Source organism: Synchiropus splendidus, chromosome 12 (assembly GCF_027744825.2).
Source record: "Synchiropus splendidus isolate RoL2022-P1 chromosome 12, RoL_Sspl_1.0, whole genome shotgun sequence".
Lineage (NCBI taxonomy): Eukaryota > Metazoa > Chordata > Actinopteri > Syngnathiformes > Callionymidae > Synchiropus > Synchiropus splendidus.
The window spans coordinates 16,279,495-16,307,467 of NC_071345.1; the positions used below are offsets into that span (position 1 = coordinate 16,279,495).

Consider the following 27,973-nt stretch of genomic DNA (forward strand, 5'->3'; position numbering starts at 1 on the left):
ATTCATGTTTATTTAGTCTTTGTGTGTCGAGGAAGCGGCGTCTCGTGTGTCAGGCCTCCATTGTTGAGTAGGAGGCAGGTCTCAGCTCATCTGAAGAGCGCACAATCATGTCATTACAGCTGAAAGGTGAGTAGGTTGCCTAATTCGACGTGCCTTTAGGACATGTTTATGAAAGTACACAGACGCTCATTGTCACCACTGACACCACCCACTCACAGAACAGAGGGAGATAAAGAAGCAGTTGAGCTACTTCCATGACCTCAGTACTCTATATTGGTGTATTCCCACCTCCTGCTGCAAAAGCCTTTGAAAACTGGAATGAGGTGATGGCGATAACAAACAAACCTTTTGTTCCTGGAGCTGTGCTTTCACCACTTTGACCTCAGAAGATGGTGGTTTCTGATTTGCTGTGAGTTCCTCTATTTCACACACCCATGTGTGCAAGGCTGCCAGGTTTTGGAGGAATGTGTCAGGGTCTGTCGAGGCGTCCCGCAATGCAAGCAGCGGCCTTTTGCCCTAAAATCAGAAAACGTTATCAAAGCAGTACAGTTGAGAAGTCCTTGGCCATGATAAAGGTTGCTAACCTTCCATTTTTCCACGCAGGAATCCGGGTCTGAGCTCGAGTGCCCATCACTTTGCAGCTGCAGAGTCACAACAAAACATGAATTGAGCACTCAACTTGCAAATTTGTTCAGAACAACACAGAAGGAGTCGTGTTTATTGGGACTACAAGTGAGACTAGTGGGATGGAATGGTAGGATGAGATATGGCTGAGAGTTTAAGTGGTTATCAACCTCGGCAAGTTCCTCTGCAACGCCATTCAGGACTCTAACAGTTCTCGTTACGATCGGATCTCCTCCCTTATTTCCTGATGGATACTCCGTAACTTCCACAATTTCCGTGACGATAGTCTCGGTCACCTCGGTCACTTCAGTGACCTCCCGCGATGCCACGGTCTTCCAGGACCAAGGGCTGCCCTCTCGAGAGTCTCTTCTCTGGTAGCTTGCTCGTCTGTCTGCGTTGCACTTGTCTGATAGCGCCAGGGGGGACCTTGCATACTCCGCAGGGACAGTTCTCCGGGTTAGCGTCCCATTTCGGGATGTTTTTATCGGGGAGGGCGTGCCGTGCCAAGCATTGTCCAGAGTGCTGGTGCTCCTGATGGTGGACGCCGGGGAACTGCGAAGAGGTTTGTCGGAAATGGGCGTGTGAGCCTCCTCTCTTCTGAGATCAGCCTCCTCTGCTCCCTTGTCCTTCTGCGCCTCTGTTTCCTTGCCCGTGTCCTCTGCATGTTTGTCAGGCGGTTGCCACTCTTTGGGGCGCTGGTAGCACTCCTTCAAAAAGCCCTCATCCGTCCTCACATGCTTGGACTTCTGGCCCAGGCAGCTGGGTCGACTTATGAGGTTACCCATAATCGGTTAGCCCAGAGGCTAGTGAGGTAATGAGTGGGGAAAGGGCCCTCAGCCATGCATGCAGAAGCTCCTTCAGCTACCTAAAATAAGACAAATGGGGCTTTGGGTCATCATCATCATCAGATCTCATGAAATGAATGTCAGCAGTAGAAGAAAATAATCCCTTCCCGGACGACATTGCCGTATGCGTTATCCATTGTTCGATGGTATTTCAGGATACATACATGACAAATAAAGAAATGTCACTCTGTAGTGCAGTGCTTACATGAATGTCCATGTGTAGGTCATTTCTTCCCTGTTAACTGCAAAGCTAAATCAAGATGAAAGCTTAAATGAAGCAGAAATATAATTTTACGTCAAAAATGGAACTATTTCTTGCTCTCAGTTGAATTATTTCCAACAACTCCTCAATTCTTTAAGGGTCTGACAGTTCATCTTTGCACTGTTCTGCTCTCACTCGACCTACTTTCACACCAAATTAAAACCAACTTTCTCATTTGCAAGAGTCCCACTGTAGCTCTCCCCTTGTCCTTGACAAAAGCTGCGGCGGAGATAGCAGGATGTCCATTGCTTTTGTCCCTACAGACCCGCTAACCACCGGCTCGCATCCCCAGCTGAAATATTCTGGGCATAGAAATCAATGTGACAGGCTTGTGGGGGATCCCACTGTTGATCCTGGCACCCGAACCCAGTGGCACCTCGCCAGCTCACTCCTACCCAGTTCTGGGAAGCCCATTAAGGATGTGATCAGATATGACAGCCATAAAAATTTCAGCCTCAATTCTCTGGGATCGGCCAAGTAGCCAAGTGGGTGGCGGGGTAAGAAAAGCTTGAATCATTTCATGAATCGAAATGGGCCAACACGTTGGAATCACAAAGGAAATCCCTTATATCAATATAAGATTCTTCAAAGCGCTCCGTCATAAAATGACAGTCTCGGAACAAGTCGGCCTGCTCCACGGCTTTTGTTTTGACAGGGGTTAAAGGTGAATGTAATTATCCCGGTCTGCAGGAGCTGAGGTGAGCCCATCAGGGCATCACAGGAAGGGTTCCTGTCGGGGTCGGCTCTCTGCTCAGAGACGGGTCCGCTCTAATTTTGCAGGTCAACTGAGGTCATGCTTGGTGTCTATAGCTCTGAGGGGGGCGCAATATGGATCAACAAAGAAGCAATTTACTAGGCTGAGTTACCCAAACTGTTTTTTCTTGCTTTCAAATCGCCTTCGAAAAAGGACTTGGGATGGGATTCCAAATGGGCCGCCTGGAGACATGCTGAGCAGGCAACTTTACCTTGGCTGGAGGTGAGACACAAAGAGTCTGCTGAGGAGGGTGTAAGGGAGCCACCCTTTGATCAAAATTCGGCAATTTGTGTGGTGGTGTAGGATCATAAAGGAAGAATTAAGGGGTGAGATACGAAGCCTCAAAGTGCATTAGGCGAGTAATGGCTCACGCCCGGTCTCCTGGCGGCAGATGAGGTAGTGGGTCAAACCTCCGGGGAGCACCAAGTACGATCACAGAGATCCCTGAGTCGAGATCAATAAATACCAGGTTAGCTGCCTAGCTTCACAGTGAGCCAGTCTCCACATGCCTTAAAAATTCAGCGGCGAGGGCGTGCCTCCTCCGATTGTCACTCCTCATGTGCGGTCAGTTGTGATCTCACTCCCCAGCAGGGTGACTCATGCAGTTGATCAAGGTGCAGTAACGGCCACGTGCTTGAATAAAACGCCACAAAGCTGAAAGATAGGTTTCTATTTTTGAGGCGTTTACTGTCCTGACTGAAGCGCAACCCTTCCCTGTCCCAACGTCAACATATAGTGAAGTGAGAATGTGTTGTGAATAGTGGGAGTCATCCATTCTACCTGAAAATGGCATTACCTTTCCATAACCTGGTAAAGGTTGCGTCTTATCCGGACCAGTCTCAGCTTTCCATTGAAACAAATGTACGAGGAGTGCATCTCTTGATAAATTCAATTACAGCCACAGGATGTTGTGCTTAAAATGTATAATATCATTATCGTGCCGGCCTCGGAATATCTGCTTTACTTCACTGGCTCAATATATACGATTAAAGTGAGTAGCAAGAACGACACTCATCGATCTTTTCCTTGAGAGAGTCCTGGTACGTTGGGGGTCTCCTGTTAAGTGAAGTCCTGAAGTGGTAATCATGGAAGTGGTCCCTAATGAAGGATGGCAGCTGTGCATCCACCCAGGAGACCCATAACATCTTAGGGAGGAAACAGCTCATGGTTATGACCCATCCAACAGAGCGGCGTCTAGACTGACAGCACTGTGTGACGTCTAGGCTTCAGCTAGTCGGACGGAAATCTAGAATAAACATACTCACATGATCCATTCATTCACATGTTGCTCCTCAAGCAAATGTATGTCACAAAAAGTCAAGCGTCCCCTCTCTTGCCCGAAACTTCCTCGGAGAACAGTCCACAACAAAACTGTACATCCTGCGTCGGTGGCGGTTTTTGGCGGTTAGTATTCAATCACACTTACCCTGAAGCAGAGCCCAACAGCCAACAGCATGAGTAAAGGAATCCGGCCAGGCCTCGATCACCATTCAAAAAAAGGAGAGCGAGGGGAAAAAAAAAAAAATCTTTGTTTGAGCATCCTTTGAATGGCCTTAGCTCCAACACCCAACTGGGGGCTCGGTGCACACAAACACACACGCATTCTGTCCTGCACACACTTTCTAAACAAAATCGCACATGCCCTGATAACTCATGCTTTTCCGTTGCCCACAGTCACCGGCAAACAATGTGCTGCTCTCCTCTCGCGGCGCACCCCCTCCCCTCCCCTCACTTCTCCTCCCACCAGCTCTGCTCCTCTCTCTTTCTTCTTTGTTGTGGGAGCTGAGATAGAGGAATTTCTTCCTTGTTAACGCCGCCGATAGGACAGTGCACCCGAATGGAGACAATGTATTCCAGTGGCTCGGTTAAAATCCCACAGTTCCCAGCCAAGAGCAGCTTTCTCAGGGAGGTCAGTGCAACGCTTTACGTCAAAAGGGGTGACAGTTTCACCGGCGCTGGAGATCAGGTTGTAACTGGCAAGTGCCCCCTTTACCTACTCAGGCTCCCCTTTCTCCCCCTTATCCTACCACAAAGCCCCTCCTCTGAGTCCGACTGAATCACCCATACTCCATCCTGCCCCAGCTTGAAAAATGGGGAGAGTGGGGGGCAAAAAAAAGACTTTTCTAAAGACCCCTGGCCGCCCTCGAAACATTCACATGGTAAGTGACAGCTGCCTCAGCCCATTCCCCAGCTCGATGGCGAGGAAGAGAAGTGCAGGCTTCAAAAGACCCACACCCACCCTGCTACCCATCCGACGCACACATTCACCCCAACCCCCTTGCGTTCCCCACTTTCCCCATTCTGACTCAGTCCAGCAGTCTACGGAGCAGCAACAAAGAGGACATATTACTGTAAAAGATATCCGATTACTTTTAATGCATTTCCGCCCCACCCTGAGGTAAACTCTTCGCAGTCCTGTTAGAGGTGTCTTTGGTTTGGGGAGGGGGAAGGGAAAATTCATTTCACTAAGTCAAATTTTTTTGGATCCAAAGTCACATTGTTTGTGTCAATAAGACGGTAAGAGGATGTAAATATCTAGGTCAACTTGAATTTACACATCAATCTATTCTCCTTGGGATTTTTTTTGTCAACCCAAGGCACAGAGCAGCGCCCAACACCGATTAGCATAATGCACTCACAAAATCCAGTCCGATTAATTCTCGCACCATGAAAACACAAATATCTGAATTAAATGTGTGTGTATTATTTTATGGGATTCAAAATGTTAAGCATGGAAGTGAGACATTTTACAGTATAAATGCACTGTTCAAATTTGGATTTGGGTTATCATTCTTACAGAATAAATACTTTTATTTGAAATTAAAATGATACCTGTACAGTTATAATTTAACTGTACAGGTATATATATATATATATATATATATATATATATATATATATATATATATATATATATATATATATATATATATATATATATTGTCCGTAACTTTTCAACTTTCACATACAAACATAAAACGGTGTCAAAAACACAACCTCCTTGGCCGAGATAATAAATCAGCAGTGTTTATCTAAAAAGACACAACAGCCTCTTCAACCATCCTAGCTGTTTTTTGTAAGCAGTTTAAATGGGATTAAGATATGGAGGCTCTGAGGGCCACACGTTGGCCGTCCACTTTAATACCTTCAAACATCTATTTTCACTTATTTCCGCACAGGAACTGATAAAAATTACCTTCAAATCTACTGTGCATGCACACAGCCAAAATCCACAAGACTGTCAGTACATATATGCAAAGTCACTGTTGTTGGTGATCTGACACACCTGGATACAAGCTCCACCTTCTGAATTTAGGAGGAAATAGATTTTGTACACACATAAATTGCAGATCCAGCAGTGCAGTTGACGTCGTACAAAGGTCGGTGAATTGTGTGTTCCGACATAAAAAAGCGCATGGATTTGCAACACCACTTCCGAACAAGTTTTAAAAACGGGGTCCAGCATCGAGACTGTATGATGAAAACAAACTGGAGGATGTTCCGAATGCGCATCTTGCCGCCAGTACATTTAGCAACACATCAAACCAATGAAATCACAGGCGTTTTTACATTAAAACACTCAATGCACCACGATAATATTTACCCAAAACATATATTAGCTACGTCATTGTTTAAGAAGCAGGGTTTAGTGCGTGTGAAAAACTTAGCGTCTTTGAAAAAATACATACATATTTCCTGTTACTGGCCACTTGAATTAGTAGCTACACTACAAAAAAGGAAGCATGTGTAGTTTTACCATCAGCAAGTCACACCAAAATAAAGTTGTGTATCTCACCTACATGTAGTTTAAGTCTTGCTAACACTGGTATGTACAGAAGGCACGTACACTGTAGGATTCTTGAGTGAAACAAGGAGCAATATCTTTCTGAATATGTCCTTGTGTTGCACTCCAACATCCAACAACAATCAGAATATTTAAAAGCATGAGAAAATACAGCGTAAGGTCAAGTTGTCTCACTTCTAAATCCATCTGAGCTGATCTTGAACTATGGCAGTTTCTTCAAGCACATTTTCGTGAAAAAAAAAAAAAAAAAAAGACAATAGTGACCAACATTCCGGGACCCAAGAGCAAGGAAGGATGATTCACATTGTCGGGAAGACAAACTGTGACACCTGACCTCTGCTTTGAGTATCATCCAGCCCCTTCAATGATTTGGGCAAAACACTACCTCTCTCTTTTTATATCCCAAAGCCAAAGCAGCAGAACTTGTTTCATCACTCTAGCATTAAAAATGTTTCCAACCTTCCTGGCCTTTCAGTCAGTTTGCCAGAGCAACACTGCAACATTACTTATCAGTGGGAAGAGCCAGCAGGACAAATAGAAAGTTTCCAGACCTTGAAGTGAACCGACGACTTTACTTATCACTAAAGTAACGTGCAATATCTGGTGTACTTGAGGACTAAGACTAATTCAACAATGTTTCTAAATATAAAGGTCGGCTTCCCCCGACAGTCCTGGAAGCATTAATGTGGCCATGGTTCCTGTGTCAGAGCAGCACAGACACAAAAACGGATTAATTTTAGGGCCTTGTTTTCCCCCCTCCTCCCGTATCTTCTTTGCTGCCTTCAAATCAAATAAGACCTCAATGGCTCGTCCACAGAACATGGTAATTAGCCCCCTTCATGAGACATAAAAAAAGGGGGTGGGGGAGGCGGGGGGCTCTTTTAAGGGCAAAATCACAAGCACCATTCATACACTCCGTCATTTATCACCAAAAGAGGTTGCTTCCCAGAAGAGTGGATGAAAAGCCAGTGGGCTTCCCCGCTGCGTGGCTGGGGCCAGACTAGCGCCTGGATACTGGAAATCACAGTCATGGACCAGAGGAGGATTTAGCGGCTCGGGGAATGAGGAGTTCAGTCGGCGATGAAAATCCGCGGCCGCGCAGCCGTAGGTCGACTTTTCCGATGCCAGAGTGTATTTGCCTTCACCAGAAGACCTTTTTGGGAGGATTATGCAAAACCTCTGAGCTGAATTTAATTAAATGGGGCGTAGCAGGAGGCTGGAAAAGGAACATACTCTGATAGTACGTCTGGCTTCTGTCCCGATTCAGGCGTCTTGTAAGTGAATGACGGCAAAGGAAACCAGCCGACATTGCCGCGAGGTTATGACATCTTCAGAGGGGCCGGGGTTTGTCTGCGTGCTGTCAGAATCCCGGAGAAGAAGATAATAGAACGTGGTCTACAACCTTTTGTTTCTGGATCAAGGCGTTAGCAGGTTGTGTCCCTCGGCTTACTTGAGAGAGTGGAAGGATCCGAAGACAACCTCTTGTTGTTCTTCCTTAATGTGATGTACATACCAAGTGACATGTTACAAGTAGCTTGGCAGTGAGCAAACGTTGGCCTCTGCCTGCCAAACCAAACAAATACGACGCAGTAAACAAGGGACCATATAAACTGTAAAGGACCACAGCAACAGTGTTTAAGAAACATTTGCCAACCTTCTGTAAACAAATATATTCCACAGTATAAACACCCCCTTGTCCACCTACATCCCAACTACAAACTAGATGCAATGAAGCGAGCACTAAAGCCTTCAGGGTTTTTTTTCTTTGATAATGCTTCTTGGTCACACTGTAGATTAGAGAACATTTATTACCCTAAGTAACTACTTATTCATACGTCTATCTGCATCATATTAACCATTATAAAGTATAGTGTCTTGTTAATACTGACTAGATTTTAGTGTGGTCAACGAAGGTTCACCATGAATCGCAGTGTTATTACTAGTATTAACCGTAAATTAACAAGAAATAAGTTTATTAATAGTTTATACATGTTCCTCAATCTAAAGTGTAACCTGCTTATTGTACAATAAATAGCTTATAATCGCAAATCAAGGACGTTTTTCCTGTAAAGCTGTAAGATATGACCCTGGTCAACGAAAGTTCACCCTGAATCACAGTGTTATTACTGAATATGAATGTAAATTAAAAAGAAATAAGTTTATTAATATTTTATACTTGTTCCTCAATCTAAAGTGTTTCCTGTTTATTGTACAATAAATAGCTTATAATCGCAAATAATGGATGTTTTTCCTGTAAAGCTGTAAGATTTGACCATGGTCAACGAAAGTTCACCCTGAATTACAGTGTTATTACTTAGTATGACCTATAAATTAACAAGAAAGAAGTTTATTCATAGTTTATACTTGTTCCTCAATCTAAAGTGTTTCCTGTTTATTGTACAACAAATAGCTTATAATCACAAACAATGGATGTTTTTCCTGTAAGGCCATTACAACGTTTGAAGCTGTGGCAGCGAAATGTAAATTTTCCCTTCAAAGCAGCTCCAAATCCAAGAAAACGGGGTAAATAACTAAAATATTTAGCAGTACATTCAGCTTTGATTGGTGCAGACCCGTCTCAAAAAATAGAACATGCTGGATCTGTTCAATATTTTGGTATATCAGGCGGTGAACCTCATTTATTATGAACACACCTAAAGTGGAATATTTCAAGTGGTTTTGATGATTCTGGCTCACAGAAAGAGAATATTGATGGAGGAAAAGAACTGGACTGGCTTTGAAAGTGCGGAGTGAAGTTTCCACAGTTGGTGATGACTTGGGATTCGATATCATTGGTATACTGTCTGACGTCCACACAACACAGCCATCTTCCTGCGAACTATGGAGCACCACCATCTGCTGCCCAGGACTTGCCCTCACTGCCAAAGATGCCATAAGCTGCTTCAGTAGTGCAGCTGTACGACTGGCCAGCTACAAGTCTGACCTATTGTCAAGAGAAAGATGAGACTCTAGACATCACAGCGACCTGGGCTACCATTACACCTGAGCAGGTGACGCCTCAGAGGAGAGGGCACTGAAATTAAGCTACTTGTCAGAATGCAGACATTTCTGCTTTTTTATTGATCGTGTATAAAGTTCTGCTTTTCTGAAGCACTATTTTCAGGGTGTTCATGACAGTGTTGTAGTCAAGATCATGTTGAAACCAGGGGTCAGAGCGACCAAGACCAAACTGAATACTGAAGCATACGCTTAAATAGCCAGATAGACACACACATTTATTTCCTAAATCAAAAGTCACAGTAGTCGTTCTTTCAAAATAAATCAAGAACTGAATGCTTTCATTTGAATGGACTTGTTGTGTATTGTTGTTCTGTTCGGTCTCAGTCTTGGTCTATGTGCTCTAGTCTTGAATATAACACTAGTTCATTAGATACTGTTTGTAGGCATGAAATATATCACTATATGTAGTATATTTGACAATCCAAAAAACCAAAAAACAAAAAAAAAAACAAACACAGAATGACAATAAAGAAAAATATCAAAGCAAAAGCTCAACCAAAAAACAAAATCCCCTACAATAATAAGTTAAATTGAAAAAAAACAAAATTACGTTACAAATCCAAAAAACACAATCACAATAAACAAAAAATGAAAATGAAAATCACACAACGCATTTTTCCTTCTGAGTGTGTCATTGGGTGGGTGGAAGGAGGAAACCCAGGTCAGCATGGGAAACTGAGGCACCTTGACAGGTCGGTTCCAGGTTCACCCCAAGTAGCTCACCCCTAGTCGGAACCTGTGTCCTCCCTGCAGTAAAGCTTGTTGTTGTCAGCCTGAATTCAAGGCACTTTCCGATCAAACGAATCTGCCTGAACCGAAGCAAAGCCTCTGTGAAATTAAGGTCTGACCTTATCAATAAAAATTTCCCTCCTGGTGAAAAACACAAAGCCCATCATGATGCTGTGACTGGTTGATTAACTCCCGGTGTTCATGGGAAAACAGTTTACATCTTGTTTTCAGGAGCAGGTGTATCGCTCTCCTGGGTATTGTGACAGGGTCTGTATGCAGGGGGCTCTGGATGTACTCATTTATGCGGCGTACTAACAAGTCCCTCCGGCCCGCACTGAAGCCGGCAGCGCTGCAGACGTACACCATTAACATGACAAAGGTCTGTGGTCGGATGCAGCGTGATAAAGGCGCGGAGCAGATGAAAAACAGACACGCAAACACTCACGAGGGGTCAACCTCGCAGCCCAGTGTCCAGACAAGACAAACCCCGGCAGCTCACATGTGGAACTTCAGCTGGGAATTACCTTCTTTAACCACATAAAATACCTAAAAAAAAAGAGGGAGAGAAAGGTCACGCGAGTTCACCCTCTTGACTGAAGCCCTTAACTTAAAGGGAGTGGCGAAATAAATCAGGGTGAAAGCAATTTTTAGGGTCACAATAAAGACATTAGAGTGAAAGACTGTGCCATTAAGTCACGTCTCACTGTGGAAGTGGCACAAAGCCTGTCAAGTAATTTATGACTTCCCCATCTTGACAATGTTTTTACAGACTTTTTGTCGCAGTTTCAGTAAATAACCTTCAACTGAAACAGTCCTGACTGATGAAGAGCTCACCTCCTCCAAGTAACCACCCGAGCATGTGACATGTCTGCCACATAAATATTTGAATATGACACAAGAGATCAATAAAAGTCTGATCTGGGCACAGTTACCGTAAAGATCCTGCTTTTCCTTTCCACTTTCACCCCCTTGCTTCTTCTTCCCATCTGAGTCTAATGTCCTTTCAGCATGTTCGTTCATGTGTGCCGAGGGCCTCAGTGCCAAGCACTTCTCTGTCCAGAACAGGCACAATGGAGCCTGCTCCCCCAGCCCCTCTGTCCCCATGTGGCCTAAAGAAGCCTCCCTGCAGGAGTGGAGTGGAGGAGGACCACTTCCGTATCTGTCGCGAAATATCTCCCAGTGCTTCGTCACTGCCACTTTCATTGTGTTTAAAGCTAGTCCAAGGAGACAGAAGTTGACTGTCACAATACAAAGACTTTATTTTCTTTATAACCTGTCGAGACAGCAGGTCTCACCTGACCTCACCTGACCTCAGTGCATCATGGCCACAAGTGTTTCTAAGGTACATCCCGAGTAGGATGGACATTACAAGCCTCAGTCTGCCCTCAGTGCAGCAGAAATGTATTTGTTGCAGCAGAGGGCGATCACAAAATAATAACTGACTCTGTGTAACATTCACATTTTTCAAATTCACAAGTTATGTGAACTTATATGCAAAGGCCCGAGGTTCTCCTGTAAGAGCACTGATAAACTTAAAAAAGTGACAGTCATGACCTGCAGTAGGACTACTACTATCTACAGCAACTTTACACCCCTGATATTTTCATTTCAGTACTGTACAAGCTGGTTCTTGACACTACTGCCATCTGCTGTCCAATTGGGATCAGTGCTATCAATGACACATCAAATGCTAAAAAGGTACTGTATCTAGTGGATTTTTCAGACTATGAGATGCACTGGTCAAAGAATGAAAAGAAAAAAAAAACATGTATAAGTCGCATTTTTTTGGGGGAAAATTCACTTTACAAAATCTGTTGCATGATGCACAACACAAACTGCAAAGTCATTTGTGTTCATCGTTGCCAACTGTGACACGGAACAGTACATTTATTTCACCGGTGACAGTAAAAATGCAGACGTGAATAAGTATCACTCATCTGTTGTCTGCACATGCAAACTTCAGCTCCACCTGTGATTAAGTGAGATTTCTGGAAGACAAATCTTGGAGAACAACCTTCTCCAACAGCGCTGTGACAGAATCAAGATTATCGAGGCGCATCACGTACAAGTCGTACATGAGCACAAGTCGCAACAATATTGCTTCTAAATAACCACATTTCTTCCTTAACTGTATTGTGCCCCATGTATAGAGACAGTAGTGATGTGTTGAAGGGGTTTCATGAAACAGTGTCAATTTTCAGAGGTCGCTGTCATGTGTAAAAATCTTTTAGTTTTTAAACCCAAAGCGCCACCAACTGAGCTCTGAAAATGAGGGAACTGTTTTATGAAGTTTCACCCTTCAAACTAGACTGAATACGTGTGAAGCCTGCGTGAGACAATGCCTCATTGGATCATGACGTAATCATTTGAAAATTCATGCCGATTGACAAGTGTCATGAATCATATATTAATTCAATGGCGGTGTATTTGTGATTTCCAGTTGACCCTCAGTTGTCCTTGTCTGTGTGTGTAATATGTGACGCAGATGGAGGTCTGGAATGAGGCGGAATGGAATGGGTGGCAGAAGGTGGACGAAGGAAACTGACCCTGGGTTCCAGAAGAGGCAGCTTCATCTCCATGGACTCGAGCCACTGTCGTAGAGCTCGGATTTGGCTTCTGAACTCGTAGTGCCACTGGCTCAAGTCTTCCTGTTCACCCCTGAACAGAGGTGACACGGTTACAATCTGTCCAGCGGCAGGACGACGTCAATAAGCTATGACTTGTGATGCACGTTTTTTTCTTTTCTATTAAATCCCTCACTCATATCCCGCAGCTTATTTCACAATACTGCAAATGGAGGCGTATTTGTCACTGCTAGATGGTAGTGCAGTGATTCTTAACCATAGGGCTGCTAAAAGGATTTTTGTTTTACACCTTTGGGCCGTGAGACGCTCAGCTTTAATACATGAGCCATGTATGGTGGCAGTACTGTGTCACTGAATTGACTTAACAGCTGCAAATCTGTCATCGTTAACAACTATGGAGAGGTTTTTGAAAAGAAAAAAAAAAGATAAAGTGATGCCGCCCCAACAGTAAAAACTGTTCCTATTAGCAGCTGTTGAAGCAGTTTTGAAAATTATTTAGAACATTTTATGGCGATTATTTACACTTCACTTATATCTTCTTTGGAGTTTAAATAAAATATTTTTTTATTTTATGATATTTAGACCTGGTTTTATTATATTTATTTTATTCAGAATTTTATTCAGCTTTTTTCCAATTTCCCAACAGTTTGCATCAAGGGTATATATATATATATATATATATATATATATATATATATATATATATATATATATATATATATATATATATATATATTTCTTTTTTTTTCTTTTTTTTCTTCAGTAAATTTGATGAGTATGACTTGCACCTGGTTCTGCTGCTGGTTGGACTTTTCAATGACAAATAAATATCTTTGCGATGATCACATGGTTTCATGTCATTTCACAATGTTAGGCCCATTTGTTCGGGGCCCCGAGATCAAAAAGGTTTAAGAAGCCCTGGTAATGCGCACCCTGGTCTGCCATGTGACCGATGGTACGTGTATGACCTAGGTTTTAACATCTGCACATCTTTGGACTGAACTCGCACATACAGTACAGTTGCTCCCCAGTTACATTCGAACCCACAACCTTTTTGCCTACGCTGCCGCACTCACCACTAAACCAGCCAGCTGCCTCAAGTAACTACATAGTACCTTATATATGAGCTGTAAACCTGTTTCCAAAATGATTTTTCAATAACTCCATACCCAAACCTCTGATCCTCTGATGCTGCTGACCCATTCAAAACTGTATCCTGCAAGAGAACATCAATCATGAACATATCCACCACCTCAGGTGCTCGATCCTGACGACTGTACTTACCTCCCGGCTCCCTCTAAACTCTATTACTGGGGCTGACGGAAGGGAGAGGTCAGTGTAGTCAAGGGAGCTGAGGGAGGAATTCCGGGAGGTGAATGTGCCGTTGCTCTTGCTGGCTGTGTCCTCTGTTGACCCTTGAGGCTGATTTTGGCACACAGAGCAAAACAAGCGTGTGTGCGAATCCATCGGGTTAAAGAATCAGATGAGATTACAGGTACATTACAAATCTAAGAAGTGAAAAGTGATGAGAGGAAATGTACCAGGATACAAAATGTTTTCTGTACATATCAGCTCGACACTGCCCTCGTGTGGCCAGCCATCCAAATGGTCATGTACAGGTATCCACAATGGCACCCGCCGCACACACGGCACACAATGAATGGTTTATGAAGCAAAAAATAAATAAATAAATAAAAAATGAAAGGCAACATGACCAGTTGTTCAAACATTTATTCAAAACAACATGTTTCTGAGGGAAGCAGACTTGGTTATATTTTAACATTCATCCATAAAAGGCAACGTGGCCATGCAATGTCAACATTAAAAAAAGAAAATTGTGCAGTAAAAATAAAAGAAATGCAGGACAATAAACTGAAACATTACATTTCAAAAGTTGCAAATGTATAAAGAAAATATGAACATATTCGAGAAACTTTCATGTTTAGCAACAGCTGAAAAAAGAAAAAATGTTAGATTTAAAAATACATTTACAACATATGGCTTGAAAATACAAAGAAAAAAGAAAATAGTCTGAAAGTTTGCCAAAGAATGACGCCAAATGATGAGGTGTAGATGCGACACAAAAATCCTTCAAATGAGGCGAGCAATGGATCAAGAGGCATGTGAGCGACATCTACAAAGAAATAAAGAGATTGAAGGTGAAAAAAAAAAAGAAAGTCGCAGCAAGTGATTTCAGTGACAATTTCTATTGGTAGCAGACAACATAGATCCATACACCACTATATCATCAGCGAACATCATGGTCCATGGAGAGTCCTGCCCAAATTCTTACCTCACTATGGCAACAGATAGAACATTAAGGACTGCTGACTAGAATTCACAAACTCTGACATTCCAGATAGGAAATAAGTTTTGAGAAATCACCAACTGTACCTGGGCAACACTTGGCCTTGCATATCCATCCATGAAGGGGGCGTTATAACCGGGAGTCATATCGTTGCCTATGATTCTGGAGGTCTGAGGCAGCTGTTAAAAAAACAAATTCAGAACAGTCAATTCAGGACACTCACATGACTTAAAATGCTTAGTGATGTTTTTATCTAGGTAACAAAAGTATTCAGCAAAGAATAAACACTAAAAGAACAAAATAACTTACAACAAGTGAAATGATGATCTGACGGTCGGAATGGGTGGGTTGGGACAGAAACCATGCAGACATCATCATCATCATCAATGCACATTTTCGACGACACTTTACTGATGGTGAGTATACGGAATTCAAGACCTTTACTTGAATTACTTTGAGTGGCTCCAATGAATTGACAAAACAAGACGAATTTGAAAATCATTTCTGCAAATTTATTAATTGTTTTCAGTGTTATATTCCTCTAGTGTTCAATTTCCTCAAGTGTGCTGCTGATACCCCGACATATAACACCCAGGCAAACGATGGCAAAGAGAACAAAAAGTCAAAAAAAAAAAAAAAAAGACATGAGCTTCATCCATTTCATATGAAGAAATAAACTCTTTGAAGGCAACTCTGCATTTGATATATAATCTGTGTCAAATATTAGAGCCTTGTTGATGTACAGTATCTCATAAAGTAGTGTCTTAAAACAAAATAAACACACTTTCTTAGTTGTCCATTCAACAAGGAAGGAATACTGTAAAACCATACAATAGAGTATACAACAGGTGCAAAATTAAAAACTACATAATCAAATTAAAAATATCATGCATAGCTTTAAAAAACATTTGAAAAGTGTACACTCCATTTGTTGCATATACCGGGTACATCTCCAAAACTGAAGCACATTATAGCAAAGGAAACTGTGCAGCAAAAGCTGGATGCGACCACATGCAAAGCAGAATAAATAAATTATAATTTCCTTGTTAATTGTGATTATTCCTAAGAAATGCAACAATAAAAGTTGTGTTACTGGTTTTAAAAAAAAGTGAGCAGATACTAAACTGGCTAATCAAAATCTTCGGCCATAGCCAGATGAGGAGGATGTGAAGGATGAGGATGAGAAGGTCATGCTGAAGCCAGCGTCAATGCTGCCTCTGCGAGAACCCGATCGAGAGCCAGTCCTGGAGCCTGTTCTCGATCCGTATGCAGATCCGGGGCCACTGGCATTGTAGGGACTGTAGAGGCCTTTGCTGGACTGCGACGAGGCCTCCAGAAGCCTTAAGCCGGACCCTTCTTCAATCATGCTTTTGTCCATGGCCTCTTTGAATGAGATTTTGAGTTTGGTTTTGGGACAGGTCAGGTATTTGGAATAGGACGTGACATCTCTTAGTTTCTGGGCCGTGCGGGCGTCGATGGTTCCCTTCCTGATTGATTCATCTAGGGGTACTCTTCCCTCCACATCTGGCTCAATAAGCCCACCAGTAAGATACTGGACTTCAAGGAAACGCTGGCCGGCCTCGTAGTACAACCAGCCTTTTTTAAGAGCTTGGGAAGCGGACATCCTTAGTTTTGTGCGAGGGTCCTCGAAACCTTTAAATGCTTTCTGAGCGAGATTGAGCCGATCAACCATAACCTTATCCACAAGTCCCTTTTCGGCAGCATCTGTGACCGAGAATTTCTCCCCGGTGGAAGGATCAATTATTCCTCCAGTGCAGGCTTGAGCCTCCAACAATCTCTGGCCGGTAATGTTATCGACGAGACTTCTGTGAATGGCCTCTGTGATGGACACTTTCTCTAACGTGTCGATGTCAAGGATTCCAGCAACAGGCCCCGTCTCTTCCGTCGGGTCGTTCCAAAAGACTGCTGGCGGTTTAATGTTAGGCAGAGGGCTTGAAGTTGAGTAGGAGGATCCAGAGGTGGAACCAAAGGAGGATGATCGGGACCGTCCACCGGCAACATTCCCAGAGAGCATATCAGCAAATTCTGTGATGGACAGGTTTCCAGAACGGTAGGTTTCAAGAGAATTTTGGTCAATCAGGCCTCTGGCAAGAGCGTCTTCAACGTCATACTGCCTTCCAGACCTCCGGTCAATGATAATAGACTTGACTGTGCCATCGGAAGAGGTCATTGTCACCTCTTCCCATTCACATTCCTGTTCAGCAAGCTCTAAGTAGGTTTGCTGATCGATCAGACCCTTTCGGTAGGCCTCGTACACAGTCATTTCTCTGCCAGTGTCGGGGTCCACAATCACAACTCGCCGCTTTCGAACGGAAGATTTGGAGGATGTTTTTCTTTCACGCTTCTTGTCTTTCAGAAGCAGTAGCACCAGGCCGGTGTCTGGATCAGTGATACACTTCTCCATAAGCCCAAGGTACGTGAGGTTTTCTTCGGTGTTGGGGTCAAAGAATCCTTTGGTGTCATCAGACGGATCTGTCAAGATTTCATTCATCTCTTCATCAAAGAAGCCACGGTTGTAGGCAACCTCAACTGGCACACGATGGCTTTCCTCTGGATCAATGATTCCTCCAGTAGCAATTTGAGCCTCGAGGAGACGGATGCCGTGATCTTTCAGGATGAGACCCTTCTTCATGGCCTGGAAGAGTGAGATGGTTTTCCCAGAATAAGGATCTCTGTATCCCGTTACTGCCCTTTCAGCTGACAGAAGCTTGTCTTTGAATTCTGGCCCAACAATTCCCATTTTAACAGCTTCGTGCACCGTAAGTTTTAGGTTTTTGATTGGATCGATGACATAGCCCGTTGCTGCCTGAGCCTCCAGAAGTTCAAAGGCAGTGCCCGGCCTAATCATGTTTTTCTTCATTGCCTGGTAAATTGATAGACGTTCCTTGGTGGACTCCAGGAAAACACCGGCAATGCAGCTTGTGCCCTCGAGATATCTTGACAACCTGTTGCTCACTTCCTCAACTGAAACAAGACCCTCATTCAACTCACTCACTGTCTTCTGGTCAATAATCTGAGAGCGGATAAGTTCTTCCATTGTGATCTGTTTTCTCAACCCCTTAAACATCAACCGCTTGTCTCCAAGAGACAGAAGGCGCAACCCTCCTTCTACCTTGCATCTCTTGAGGAGCTGGGCATATGACAGGTTCTCCTCAGTGACGGGGTCAACAAAGCCTTTCACACTTTCAGCCAGCTTCTCATTGGTTTCTTTGTTGATATATCCTCTCTGTGTCGCAGTGTCTGCTGGCAAGTGGAACTGATATTCAGGATCAATGATGCCTCCAGTGGCAGTTTGTGCCTCCAGCATTTTTAAAGCATAATCCTCTGGAACAAGATCCTTCTTCATGGCTTGGAAAAGTGAGATGGTTTTTCCACTGTATGGGTCTTTGTAGCCTGTGACTGCCCTCTCAGCAGAGAGTAATTTATCATGGATCTCGGGGCCAACAACACCCTTGCGCACAGCCTCGTCGACGGTGAGTGTCTCATTTTTCACTGGGTCAATGATGTACCCTGTAGCAGCCTGTGCTTCCAGGAGACCGAGCCCGATTTCAGGTTCAAGAAATCCTCTCTTCATTGCTTGGTAAATGCTTAGCTTAGCACTTGAGTCAGTTGTAACTCCAGCAACGCAGCCTGTGCCATACAGGTATTGCTTCACACTAGACATCTCAATGATGTCATTGATGTTTCTCTCCCCATTTTTAATGAGGTTATACATCGCCAAATCAATAATTCTGGCATTGTACAACTCCTCCACAGTTATCCTTCGTCTGACTGTCTTATATGAAAGTGGATTTTCGTTTCTGACGATCTCTGTCTGCTGCATGATCTCAATGATAATGATGATCATCCGCTCTTTTGTGATGCTACCGGAGCGGTACTCCTCCATGAGCCTCTGTCGCTCTTTCTCGGGAAGCAAATTGGAATTCATTATATCCCAGAGATTTGTGGATTGTTCGGCAAGGCCTTCGATTGGAATGTCAACTTGGGTGTTGGCCAGATCGCTCTGAGTTTGCTCCTCTGTGTACAGGTAAGTCTTCTCCACAACAGTTGGGGACTGAGGTTTGGAGAGGGACAGGATGTAAAGTCCAGTCTCGGGATCTTTATTGCACTTGTTTTTGAGCTGTGTGTATGTTACGTTCTCATCGCTCTCCGGATCTGAGAAAAGCTTGTTTTCATCTGACGGCTCATGAAGAGCGTCGGCTACATCCTGGCTGAAAATGTTCTTCTTGTAGGCAACATCTAGTGGGACACGGTGACTGTTTACAGGGTCGATGATTCCACCGCTAACCATCTGGGCTTCCAGCAGAGGCATAGCATGCTCTTTCAGTATCAGATCTTTCTGCATGGCCTCAAAGAGGGAGATTTTGTTCCCTGTAAATGGATCTTTGTAGCCAGTCACAGCCTTTTCTGCAGAGAGCAGTTTTTCATGGAGCTCAGGGCCAACAAGGCCAGACTTTACGGCCTCATCTACTGACAAGCACTCGTTCTTTACAGGATCCACCATAAACCCAGTGGCAGCCTGGGCCTCCAGAAGTGGAAGACCTGTGTTGTGCCTGATGATCTTTTTCTTCATCGCCTGGTAAACACTTACTTTCTCTTTGCTTGGCTCCAAGAATATACCGGCAATGGCATCAGAGCCCTGGAGGTATTTCTTGACATTAGGACTCTCACTGACTTGTTTAGGTGTTGTTTTGCCCTGTTGAAGGCTGTCAAACGTCGTCTTATCAATGATCATGGAATCATGCAGAGACTTGGCCGGGACAGGTGATCGCAGCCCCTTAAAGCTGGACTGCTCTTGTTTCTTGAGCTCTTTTTCATCAACCACTGTGATTATAATCTTCAGTATCTTTTCGATTGTAATTTTTCCCGACATGAATTGTCGAAGCAGGTCCTGCCTTTGCTCTTCGGTTAGATATTCAGAATTCATTATTTCCCAGATTGTCATTTTCTTGCCCTTGAAAGGTCCAGAATTCAGTTCCACAGTGGATTGTGTCATTGCATCTTTGGCCTGAGCCTCGGTGAATGGCTGATCCTCCTTTGCATTTATTGCATCATCAGACAGTGGGAGAAGTTTGACGCCTGTTTTCTTGTCAGTGACACACCTCTTTAGAAGCTCAGAGTATGTGACGTTTTCTTTAGTGTTCGGGTCAGAGAAGCACTTGGTTTCAGCAGTGGGATTTTGAAGAATGTCCTTGGTTTCATCATCAAAATAATTTCGCTTGCAGGCAAGGTCATGAGGAATGTGGTAGCTTTTCACTGGATCGATGATGCCACCTGTTGCCATTTGAGCATCCAGCAGACGGATTCCTTGTTCTTTCGGGATAAGTGCTTTCTTCATTGCCTGGAACAGGGAAACGGTATTTCCAGTGTAGGGGTCTTTGTAACCTGTAACTGCTCTCTCAGCAGAGAGCAGCTTTTCATGAAGTTCAGGGCCAACAACTCCAGCTTTGACAGCTTCATCAACAGTGTACTTTTGGTTAGCAACGGGGTCAAGCACATACCCTGTGCCAGCTTGGGCTTCAAGCATATTGAGGGCGGGACCAGGTCTCATTACATCGTTCTTCATCGCGTTGTAGAAGGACATTGTTTCTTTAGATGAATCGACAATCACACCAGCGATGCAGTCTGTACCCTTCAGCGCTTTGTGGACGGGCTCCAAACCTGACACCTCCTTCACAGACTTCTTACCCTTGTGCAATTCATTGTACAAATCCTTATCAATGATTTTAGACTCAAGTAGCTCTGTTGCTGGAACAGTCGATCTCAGCCCATCGAAAGCGATCTCCTTCTTCTTTTCCTTCTCCTCTGCAACAGTAATGACAATCTTGATGATCTTTTCAATGGTGATTTTGCCCGTCTTGTACTGACGGAGGAGATCTTTCTTCTGGTCCTCAGTGAAATACTCCGAGTTGATAATTTCCCAAATTGTGACCGTTTTCCCCTTGAACCTTCCAAACGGAACGGACACAGATGTTTTGCTGAAAACGTCCTTGGTCTCCTCTTCTGTGTATATGCTCGAGCAGTGTGCAGCTTTGTCGGTGATTGGCAAGATAAGGAGGCCGGTGTCAGGGTCGGCGGTGCACCGGGTCATTAGCTCGGAATAGGTCAGGGGTTCCTGGGTGCTGGGATCAAAGTAACCCTTTGTGTCGTCTGTTGGGTTCTGCATCATTTTGTTCATTTCTGAGTCGTACTGTCCTTGTTTGCACGCGACTTCGTTGGATATTCTGTGACTGTTGACAGGGTCAACAATGCCTCCAGTCGCAAGCTGAGCCTCGAGAATTCTAATAGCATGATCTTGCTCGATCAAACCCTTCTTCATGGCTTCGAAGACAGATATCTTCCCACCTGTGTATGGATCTTTGTATCCAGTAACTGCTCTCTCGGCTGACAGCATTTTGTTGTGCAGCTCTGGTCCGATAACATCATTCTTGACAGCCTCATTAACGGTCAGTTTTTCATTTTTAACAGGATCTAAAATGTAACCAGTGGCTGCCTGAGCTTCTAGAAGGATCATAGCGGTGCCTGGTGTAATTTTCTTCTCCTTCAGTGCTTGATAGATGGAGAGTTGTTCGTCAGATGGAGTCAAAACACCAGCGATGCCAGGCTTCCCTTTAAGTACGGTTTTCAGATTTTCCATCTTCCCAAGCTCTTGGACAGTTGTTTTCCCGTTTTTCAGCATGTCGAAGTCTTTCTTGGGTAAGACTCCAAGTTCATGAAGCCTGCTAGCCGGGACCTTCTCCCGAATACCATCAAAGGACAAAGGATCGGGTTTCATTTCGCCGTCAACAGCACTTTGGCCATTCATCACAGCTTTTGTTTCAACTAAAGTCACTTGTGTAAAGCTTCTCTCAGTTTGCGTTGTCTCGAGCTCCTGGAGTTTCTCCCGCAGTTTCTGGTTTTCCTCTGCAAGTTTCTTTTCCTGCTCGAGCCTCAATCTTTCCAGCTCCTGCATTTCTTTTTCCTTGTTCAGCATATCCATTTCTGCCTGTTTCTGCTTGTTGAGGGCTGCATCCATTGTGGCCTGGAGTTTCTTTTTCTCATCTTCCATCTGTTGTTTCTGCCTCTCCTGTTCATCTTTGAGGGCTTGGGCCTTGCGGACTTCCTCTTCGAACTGGCTTTCAAGCCGCTTTTTCTCGTCTTCGATGAGCTTCTCCTTTTTCAAAAGCATCTCCTTTTCTGAAAGGAATGCCTGCTGCAGCACTGTCTTCTCGTGCTCAATTTGTTTCTGCTGTGCATCAGCCATCTGGCAGAGGAACAGAAAAAAGTCAGAAAATAAATCAGAAACATAAAAATTAAATAGACACATTTGCACTACATCACAGTGTATTACATTTTATTTGTAATATTAATACAATGCACTCTGCTTATGCCTACTAAAATACACATTTTGTTTATTAGTATTTTGGGTTTTGTCCTAGATATGCATCAATAAATAAGTAATACTACACATTTTGTAATGCATCTATGTTTATAATTTTATCTACAGTATATATGTAGTAAATTGCATAACAAAGGTAATTTATTTATCTTTTTTTATTGCAATCCAACATGGGCAGAATTGTGGCAAACGGTTCTTCTCCTGCTTTGAGCATTACCCGTCAGGGGTTGCCACAGCAAGTCACTGATCCTCATACCCTCATCACAACCAGAATAGTTCACCCACCAAAATGGCTGTCTTCCTCTCCTTCTTTTGCCTGCTGCTTCCATTTCTAACTTTGTCCAACATGCTTCCTGTCTCGCCTCTCCATGTGTCGGAGGGTTGGCCTCCAGACCTTTCTCCATGAGCTGTCCCTCAGTTAAACTGGTGGCAACTAAAAAAAAACCCTCCAGAGATCGAATCCTATTTAAGGCAATCCTTAGCCAGTGAGCAAACTTGGGGTTCTTTCTGTGTGCAGCTATGGCATTGACAAACTGTCACGCTAAACCCCCAAGTTCAAGTCAACAGTTGCTACAAACTGAGTGCATTTATTGAAGGTGCTTCAACAAGGATTCCATCAGTGCATGTATGTAAAATCAGATCTCATCTGTCTGACAAGATGAGTAACCCTCATTCTGCTTTTATGCGGACCATATTTCTATATCCTTCAGTTACTCAAATCTTTTCACAGAAGTTAGCTGACAGGCTCGGTAAAAGCCGGGTCTTCAAAAAGATGCAGGAACCATTATCTGTTCATGATAATGATGGAATGGTGCCAAACTTATTCAGCCAAAATAGCAAGCTATTTGAACCGATATTGACTAAACTCCTCCAGTTGCAATCTCTTCAAACAATTGTATCCACGGGTTTATTTTCATGACTGTCAAATGATTTGACTTTGACTAGGTCTTAAAAGTTTAAACAGGAATACATCTGATGTGATTCAATTTACACTGAGATGTTTGCCATATTTTCAGAGACAAACTTTTAATCTCAGACTTTTATTCTACAGTTTGAAATGTCCAGGGGTTTTTAGCAGGTACAGCTGAGACTGAGCGGCCGCCGTGGTTTTCTAGATGACTTCCGTCCCTCACCTTCACTACACATGCACTGCCTACATCATTGGGGAGCTCTTGCTTCTGCATACACAAGCAGATTTCCCCCTGTTTTTTTTCTATTGGAGCTGAGAAACCTTTGTAACTCTCAACTTCCTTGACCCAAGCTATACAGGTGAATCTGCCAAGTATTGGGGTAAGCAAAATGCTAATCCATAACAAGAGTGCAAAGCCCTGGTTTGAATTTCTTAATTCGGTACACGATAATTCAACCCCCCCCACATGACAGTCAATGAAGGGTTAAAGCTACGAGGTCATTACTAATGTAATAACAGTGGTGATTTCTTAACTCAGAATTAACCTACTCTTTATTGTCATAAGTGAGTCAAATACTTGAAAACAACCTCATCCATTTTCCACCATGAAACATAAAATAAGAAGCATGTCAACATTCCGGGATAGGAGCGGGCATTCAGGAGTCGGCTGCATGAGCAAAGTGCAGTGTACAGTATTAAATCAGATATGATTCCATCATTAGTGTAATCAGATAAAGGATAGAGAAAATTTAAAGAAAGAAGAGGGTTAGTGTTCAGAGACGTAATAATGACATAAGCTGCTTCCTTATGCCATTGTTGACACAATACCTCTTTTGACTTATTCTGAAGGTCTTCCGCCTCCCTTTTCAGCCTAGCCTTCTCCTTCTCTAGGTCTGCAATAGCTTTGCGTAAATCATCGGCCTCTTTGCCGTTATTGATTTTCTCCACTTCAAGTTGCTTGAATGCAGTTATTTTTTCCTTTGTGGCCACTTCGGTCTCATGAAGGCGGGTGGCGATGGTGTCGGCCTGCTCCTTAAATTTCTTGGCCGCTTCCTCAGCTTTGGCTTGCGCTTGGCTCAGCTGCGAAACTTGAAGTTTTAGCTTTTCGGCCTCAGCTATGATCTCCAATTGCCTCCTCCTCTCTGCTTCGAGGGACTTCTGGTATTCTTCGGTTTCCTCATCCAAGCGCTGCTGCATCATTTGCTTATCCTCCAGAAGCTTTTGCGCCTGCTCCTGAGCCAAGTCCTTCTGTTTTTGCAGCATCTCTGCCTCAGCTCTGAATTTGGAGGCCTCTTGAATAGCCTGCATTTTCTCTTTGAGCATTTTCTCTGCAAGAGCCCGCTGATGGTTGAGGTCGTCTTCTGCAATCTGTCTCAGACGGGCCGCCTCTTGGGCTTCAACGCTCAGTCTGGCAGCCTCCTCAGCTAGCCGCTTCATATTTTCAGCTTCCTCTTCCAGGAACTTCTGGGTGTTATCTTTGTCCTTCTTAATAAGCCGCTGGTTCTCTTCCTCAATTCGGAGTTTCAGCTTCAGCAGCTCTTCCATCTGGACCTTCACCTTGAAAAGCTCCTCCTCCACCTGGTTCTTTTGGCGAACGGCATCATCCACCTCGGCCTTGAGACGCTGGAGTTCACCATCAAGGAGTTCTTTCTGAGTATCGGTCTCTTCCAGCTGGAGTTTCACCTTTGTCAGCTCCTGCTCCACTTGAAACTTCTGTTTTAACGTCTGCTCAGCCAGTTTTTTGTGCTTGGCCATTTCAGCATCGGCTTGTTGCTTCTGTTTGAGGGCTGCAGACTCGGCTTGGGCCCGTTTGGCTGCTTCGAATTCAGCCTCCTTGCGCTGGCTCTCGGCGTCTTCTTGAGCTTTGGCTTGTTTCGCGGCCTCTAACTCAGCAGCAGCTTTCTGGCGTTCAGCTTCCTCTGCTTGCTGGCGAAGAAGGTCTGCCTCTCTTTCAGCCTTCTCCTTAGCAGCCTCGGCTTCCTTTGCAAGTTTCTTGGCTTTTTCATACTCTTCTTTGAGCTTGTTCTGCGTGATGCTATCTTCTTTCTGTTGAGCTAGGACATTTTGGGCTTGCTGCTCAGCTGCGCTGCATTTCAGAGCGGCCTGTTGAGCGGCAACAATGTGTTTTTCCGCTTCCTTGTCAGCCTCTTCTATCTGCAGTCTGGCCTCTTCAGCTTTCTTTTTCAGACGCTCAAGTTCATCCTGGGCTGCCTTACGCTGTCGAGCGGCTTCTTCCTCCGCTGCTGCTATGATCTTAACCTTCTCCTCTGCTTCCCTCCGTCTCTTCTCCTCTTCCAAGGCCAGTTTCCGCAGCTTTTCGGCCTCCTCCTCAGCTTGAAGTTTGCTTTTTTCCGTTTCTTCTGCGATGTTTTTCAGCTTGTTCAGTTCTAACTCAAGGTCAAGTTTTCCTGATGAAGCCTTTTCGAAGTTGATCTTGAGGATTCGGATTTCTTCTTCGACCACGCGCCTCTGCTTGAGAGTGTCATCCACAATGGCCTTCTGGCGTTCCATCTCTACCTCGGATGATTTCTTGAGTTGAACAATCTTTTCCTCGATCTCCTGCTTGTGCTGATTGGCCTGGTCTTCAAGAGCTTTCCTCTGGTACGCCTCATCTTCAGCTTGCCTACGCAGGCGCTCGTTCTCAGCCTCCTTCTCTTTGAGAGCAATTTCAGCCTCCGTTTTTAAACGGGTGGCATCACTGATGGCAGCCAGTTTCTCCTTGAGGATCCTCTCAGCCTCTGCTCTCTGTCGGGCTGCTTCATCTTCAGCGACCTGTCTTTGGTGCTTGGCTTCTTCTGCGATGGCTCTCAGCCGGCTCGCTTCATCTGCAAGGTCCCTCATTTTGGAAGCTTCTTCCTCAAGGAGTTGTTTGCTTCTCTCTGTGTTCGACATGGTCTCCTTTTCGGCTTTGGTCTTCATCTGAATGAGAACATCCATTTCGCTTCGGACTCTTGCGAGCTCGTCCTCCAGCTGCTTCCGTTGTTGTTGCGCGGCGACGACCTCGTTCTTCAGGCGGTAGAGTTCTTCTTCTAGAACGGTTCTCTGCTCGTCAGCGTTTTCAAACTCCGCCCTGAGACGGATCAGCTCCTGTTCTGCTGTAAGTTTCTGTTGAGCTGTGCTGTCAGCTAACTTCCTCTGCCGCTCAAGCTCTTCCTCAGCCATCTCTTTCTGTTTCAGTGCCGACTCTTCAGCTTTGGTTCTCTTCTTAGCCTCGCGTTCAGCCTCGTCCTTTTGTTTTTCCGCTTCTTCTTGGGCGAGACTTTTATGGTGAGCTTCTTCCTCAGCCTGGAGTCTGAGACGGAGAGCCTCGTTGGCTTTCTGTCTCCACTTCTCAAGCTCCTTCTCGGCATCTTCCCTGGCAAGTTCAGCCTCTTCCTGTTGTTTCTTCAGACGGGCGGCTTCTTGTTGCAGCTGAAGGACAGTTCCATGTTCTTGTTTCAGAGACTCTTCCAGCTTTGAGGTCTTTTCTTCAAAGGACGCGTGTTCACTCTTGAGCTGGGCAGCAGCGCTCTTCTGGGCAGCCTCCTGCGCCACCAAGATTTGCCTTTCCTTTTCAAACTCTGCCTGCCGCACTTGCCTCTCAGCTTCCTCGGCTTGCATCTTCAACTTCTCAAGGTCCTCCATGGCTTTTTGTTTTTGCTTTGCAGCTTCCCTTTCTGCCTCTGATTTTATCTTCAGTTCCTCCTCTGCCAGATGTTTTTTCTGAGTCTCCTCATGAACCTGTCTTCGAAGCTTTTCGGCTTCTTCCTGCGCAGCCTTCCGGAGTTTATCGGCTTCGACTGCCCTCTCGCGAAGTTGCACAAGCTCCGATTCTGCCATGGATTTTTGCTTAATGGTGGTCTCCAGCTGGATCCTGATGAGGTTGATTTCCTCTTCTATCTTCACGCGACTTTGAAGAGCATCCTCCACCTGCTGACTCTTGTCCTTGATCTGCTGCTCTGAAAGGCCTTTGAGCTCATTAAATTGCAGCTGGATGTTTTGCTTTTGCTTTTCGGCATCTACAGCAGCCACTTCTCTCTTGCTCACTTCTTCCTGCATTTTGAGCTTCAGCTCTTCAGCCTCTTGTTCTGCTTTAGCAATTGCCTTGGCGTGAGCTTCAGCTAACCGTTTCTGCTTGTCTAACTCAGCCTGCATCTCAGCCATTTTTTTCTGATCTTCCTCTTTGATTTTCTCTGCAGCTTTCTGCATTAGTGGAGGCAAATGGTAAAAGAAAGGATTAAAATCAGGCATGACACGTTAAAGGTATCACCTCACATTGGCCAGTTTATACCAGTGTGTTTTATACTTGTGACCACGATCACAGCCAAACAACACTGGAATAAGACCAACTAAATGCGCTGTGTTACCTCGGTAACGTTATTGTTAAAAGGTAGATTCAGTCAAAGATCAATTACTGGATGCAAATTAGATGCACATTCAGGTGAGGTTAAATCCACAATGCAATTGAAACAAATCATGAAAAGACAAATGAACGACGGATAATTTCGGACGGCAACAAAATATCACTTCACAGCAACCAAAATCACATGGCATGCAACTGTAGCTGAACCTCTGCTGACAGCTGCAGTCTAAATAAAAGTCTATATGTATCCAATATAATTGCTTCTATATATTTAGTGTATTGCAGTTGAAAATAAATATTTTTTACAATTGAAATTCATAGCCCCTTTTGAAAATTGCAGTTTGGGGGGTTGGATATAGAGAGGAAAAGATAGATAAAGATGCTGGGTT

The 27,973-nt window shown here is 44.2% G+C and overlaps 2 protein-coding genes across 16 annotated transcripts in view; both read right to left on the minus strand.

Annotated features, from left to right (window-relative positions):
* The window catches only part of macf1b (microtubule actin crosslinking factor 1b), a 29,510-nt gene extending 15,489 nt beyond the window's left edge, over nt 1–14,021 (minus strand). Inside the window, exons 1-4 of one of the 4 annotated variants that reach the window (XM_053880930.1) lie at nt 13,795–14,021; nt 12,587–12,698; nt 585–641; nt 346–516 (exon numbers count right to left, since the gene is read on the minus strand). In XM_053880930.1, the coding sequence (XP_053736905.1) occupies nt 346–516; nt 585–641; nt 12,587–12,698; nt 13,795–13,868 (414 nt within the window). In that variant the 5' untranslated portion in view covers nt 13,869–14,021. The other 3 variants (XM_053880927.1, XM_053880928.1, XM_053880931.1) reach the window with 3 other exon arrangements.
* A 127-nt stretch (nt 14,022–14,148) lies between these two features.
* Nucleotides 14,149–27,973, minus strand: part of plecb (plectin b) — a 94,389-nt gene continuing 80,564 nt past the window's right edge. For 5 of the 12 annotated variants that reach the window (XM_053880921.1, XM_053880923.1, XM_053880922.1 and 2 more), the window contains exons 31-33: nt 24,071–27,424; nt 15,020–22,197; nt 14,163–14,759 (exon numbers count right to left, since the gene is read on the minus strand). In XM_053880921.1, coding sequence (XP_053736896.1) covers nt 16,066–22,197; nt 24,071–27,424 — 9,486 coding nt within the window. In that variant the 3' untranslated portion in view covers nt 14,163–14,759; nt 15,020–16,065. Of the gene's footprint in view, nt 14,760–15,019; nt 22,198–24,070; nt 27,425–27,973 lie in introns of all 12 variants that reach the window. The other 7 variants (XM_053880916.1, XM_053880915.1, XM_053880924.1 and 4 more) reach the window with 5 other exon arrangements.